Source organism: Dipodomys ordii, unplaced genomic scaffold, assembly GCF_000151885.1.
Source record: "Dipodomys ordii isolate 6190 unplaced genomic scaffold, Dord_2.0 Scaffold56, whole genome shotgun sequence".
In the NCBI taxonomy this organism is placed as follows: Eukaryota; Metazoa; Chordata; class Mammalia; order Rodentia; family Heteromyidae; genus Dipodomys; species Dipodomys ordii.
The window spans coordinates 204,642-208,968 of NW_012267272.1; the positions used below are offsets into that span (position 1 = coordinate 204,642).

General features: G+C 44.0%; 1 protein-coding gene across 1 annotated transcript in view; it reads left to right on the forward strand.

Annotated features, from left to right (window-relative positions):
* The first annotated feature begins 3,352 nt into the window (after positions 1-3,352).
* Mkln1 (muskelin 1, intracellular mediator containing kelch motifs) overlaps positions 3,353-4,327 on the forward strand; it is a 165,013-nt gene continuing 164,038 nt past the window's right edge. Inside the window, exon 1 of the mRNA XM_013021687.1 lies at positions 3,353-3,420. Within this exon, the coding sequence (XP_012877141.1) occupies positions 3,392-3,420 (29 nt within the window). The 5' untranslated portion in view covers positions 3,353-3,391. The remainder of the gene's footprint in view (positions 3,421-4,327) is intronic.

The following is a 4,327-nucleotide window of genomic DNA, read 5'->3' on the forward strand; positions in this document are numbered from 1 at the left end:
GTCTCTGTCTTCACTGCTGTCCTCTGGGTGCTGTTCCTGAAGACCTTTTGCTACTCAGATCTTGGTGGCTCTTCACTCCTTTTTCAAAATATTCCTCTCTCTTCCCTCTCTCAGTGCCAGACTGCTGGCATGTGACTTGCATCCTGTGCAGGCTGCCATGTCTGGCTCAGCCGGGTTTATAATTGCCTCTGGTTAAAGTTTAAATAGATGGGTTTCAGCCCAAGAGAAAAAATGTAAACAACCCTTTCTGCAGGCTTTCAGGACTACTGGCTTCCAGAGCTTCTGAATTCTGTACTTTGGGAAATTCATTCTCTTCTCCCTAGCCCAGCGCTTGAGACATGTTGTTGCCTGGACTGTGGGGAGTTTTTAAGCTGTTGAGTGCCTCTCCCAAGCCAGATAGAAGCTTTTAGAGGACCTGCACATTTCCTTTTAACTCAATTAAGCCATTAGGATTCAGCTTCCTCTTTAGCCAGTGTCTCTGGTGCACTAAGGTGAGAGAACAGGACTGGCTCCCCACAGGAAGGAAGAGAGAGACCGTCATTTTCCTGCTGGAATTGTTTGCTCTTTGGGGAGGAGGAGCCTGGAGCTGTTGCTCCAAGGTTTTGGTGGATGAGATAGATGGACTGAGAATCAGAAGAAAGGGGCTGCTATTCTTGGCCATGATAGGAGGGAGAAAGAAAAGGAAGGACTAGAACCCAAGGACTCAGTTTCAGAGATCCTTGACTGCTGTCATGCCTTAGAAGTAAGCAGATTTTTGTGGGATTTTGTTTTGTTTTGCTTGAGTTTTGATTAAGAGTATTGATCTCTCTCTCTTTCTGTCTCTCTCTCTCTCTCTTTCTCTCTCTTTCTCTGTGTGTGTGTGTGTGTGTGTGTATGTGTTGCTTTGCGTACTATGTGTACTGATGATCTGGTGTCAGGATGGATTCAGCAATAATTTGGAATGTTTTAGTCAAAGACGTCATTGTATTCTTGCTTTTCTCACCTCAAAACCCAACAATTCTTCAAGCTGAGCCTATTACTCAAAACCTGCAGTCTGGCTCAAACCCCTCTTCATCTTCGACTCCCCAAACTAGACTCTTCCACCCTGGTCCTATAAGTTGTTCCCTGTCTCTGTAGTATCCTAATACCTGGGTCCTGTCCCTGCTGTGCGCAGCAGCATCTCAGAATACCTGAGTTCTCTGGGGCTTCCCATCTTCTCGATCCTTCCTTTAGTTCTGTAGCAGCCACTATGATCCCCTTCCGTGGAACCTTGTATCATTGTCTGTTCCTCTGCCAATATTTGTGTGTCATCAGCTTCTCACACATGATACCCAGCTCTGAGTGAAGCATGAGTCCTTGCTACCCTCTGCCCTCTACTAACCAGCCTCAGCTGTGACTTGCTGCCAATGCTCAATAAAGATCAGTCTTTAGTCTTCAACCTTTTGAAAATATGTCAATATGTTAAAAATAGATCTTGGGGCTAGGTACCAGTAGCTCATGCCTGTCATCCTAGCTACTCAGGAGGCTGAGATCTGAGGATCATGGTTCAAAGCCAGCCCAGTCAGGAAAGTCCATGAGACTCTTATCTCCAATTAATCACCAGAAAACCGGAAGTGGCGCAGTGGCTCAAGAGGTAGAGTTCTTGCCTTGAGCTGAAGAGCTGATGGACAGCACCCAGGGCCAGAGTTCAAGCCCCATGATTGACCAAAAAAAAAAAAAAATAGATCTTGGGAGGAACTTAAGACTTATGTAAGGATTTGGGAGTCCAACAGATTGGGTTCAAATCTAAGTGTCTCCTCAGTGTCATCCTGTCCAACCCTCATTTTTTCCACATGTAAAATGGAGACAGAGTTCTCTTTTACAGGCCTTTGTACAGATTAAAATGAGTCTTGCTAGTAAGAACCCAACTTCCTTACCCTTTCTTTTTTTTTCTTTTTTGTCAGATGTGGGGCCTAAACTCTGGGCCTGGGCGCTGTCCCTCAGCTCTTCAGCTCAAGGCACTTGAGCCATAGTACCACTTCTCGCCTTTTCTGCTTATGGGTGCTGAGGAAGCGAACCCAGGGCCTCATGCATGCAAGGCAAGCATTCTACCACTGAGCCACCTTCCCAGCCCCTTCCTTACCCTTTCTTTTTTTTTTCTGGGGGGTCCAGTCGTGGGACCTGAACTCTGGGTCTGGGCGCTGTCCCTCAGCTCTTCAGCTCAAGGCTAGTGCGCTACCAATTGAGCCACAGCGCCACTTCCGGCTTTTTTCTTTTTGCTTATGTGGTGCTGAGGAATCGAACCCAGGGCCTCGAGCACGCAAGGCAAGCGCTCTACCACTGAGCCACCTTCCCAGCCCCTCCTTACACTTTCTTGACGTTAGATTTTTTTTTTCCTTGAGGCAGCCTCTTGCTACGTAGCCTAGACTGATCTTGAATTCTCAATCCCCGTGCCTCACACTTCACACTCTCTAGTGCTTGGATTACAAGCATATATCACAATGCTTAGCAATGTTAAAAAAAAAAAAAACCCACAACGTTTTAAATGTTGAAATGTTTTATTCTGGAACATGGATCCTATCAGTCAATTTAGAGAAGGTATGCCACATTTTCCCGTTAGAGTTTTCCTTGATGAAATATTCTCATTTGAATTTGTAAGTTGTTTGAAAGGCTGATCTTGCAGACAGAACTGCACTCACTGATTTATTGGTTGTTAGAAGACATCCAGTGGTGGGATGTTGAAAAGACCATTGCTGCCATACTCTTTGTTTCAGTTATCACGTATAGTCCCTGGCACGGAGTCTCTGTTGTAGCTCTTAAGCTTAAAGAAGGGGAAGCGATGTCAGTGAAGACTGCCTTCATTTTCCCCTTCACCAATGTCAGTTGCTATTTTGCTCAGGGGAAGGGCGCAGGATTCCATTCATCCATTCACCATGTATTGATACCACTGTGAACCAGGTACTAAGAAAACTGATAGGTTGGTTGAAGTCCATGATGTAAAAAAGCTTTCAATCAGTGGGCTTAGTGGAGTGGGGTCGCACAAGATCAAAGCATCTACTAAACTGGATGTACAGATAGAGTGGAGGAGACAATCAGCATCCCAGAAAAAATTTCAGGGAGGTGACCACCTGAGCTAAGTCTTGAGATAGCAGTCCATAACTACTAACAGGCAGTCACAGCCAAGCGATTCCCATAAAGGACCCTCAACTCTTGTTCCTTCTCCTTTTATCAGTCCATGCAACTGGAAGCAATTGCTTCTTATGTCTTTAACCTGTGTAGTCAACTTAGCCTTGGCCCAAGGACCATAACTGCTTCTTAGGATGCAGCATTATCAGTGCTGATTCTCATCACGGGACTGACAAGGGGAGCTCTGCTGCAGCTTTTGTCCCCAGCGCAGGAAACAGCTGGAGTGGTCTGAGCTCCCTGCCCTAGGATGGAAGAGTCAAGGCTGTGGCTGTGCGGGTATTTGAGTCTGCAGGTGTGGGCACATTTGGATGGGTAGCTGGATGTTTGTTGGAGGTGTTGGCACCACAGACGGAAGTGGGGACTTGGAAAGCAAAGCAATAGTTCAGGACCTCACAGGCCAGCTGAAAGACTGTGCAGGGAAGGGGGAGGTGGCCACAGCCCTGATCAAAACAAAAACAGGGCAGGAAATTGCATCAGAAAAGGAAGAACGCCAGTGTCCTGCTGAAGAGCCACAAATGTCACAACACAAAAATAAAACGTGTGTTTCTTATTTTACCTAGGCAGACGTGGTCACAATACTCTCTTCTGCACAGTGTCATAACATTACTGAAATAATATTTGTTACAGCAAACAAGAATGCAGAAAAACACAAACAAGAAATTGCTCTAATTTTTAAAAGTTAGATACCTCATCTTTTATTTTGTTCACATCAGTAATTGATTAGCACTTCTATATAAAAGTTTTTTTCCTCCATCCACTTAAAAATACTAAGAAAACAAGTTATGAGTTGGTTGATTGTAATAGGTCTCATTATTAACACAAATTGAGAAATTCTAATAAATATATTCTAATAAAAGTGAATGAATTGATGATGTCAGGGTATGAAATACAGAGCCAGGGATGTTATAAAAGTTTTTATTTATGCTTTTGATACAGGGTCTCAACTATGTCACCCAGGCTGGTTTCCAACTCACAATACTCTTTTCTCCTTCAGCCTCCCGAGTGTTAGATTACTGGCATTCACTACCACACCCAGCAAAATTTTCATTTCAGTTCTTGTATAAATGTTAGTCTCCTTACCAAAAAAAAGTAAAAGGGTAATTTTCATTCTGATTAGATTCTTGTAACTACACATATGAAAATTTATAGGAGGGGTTTTTTTTCACTTAAAAGTTTTTTTTTT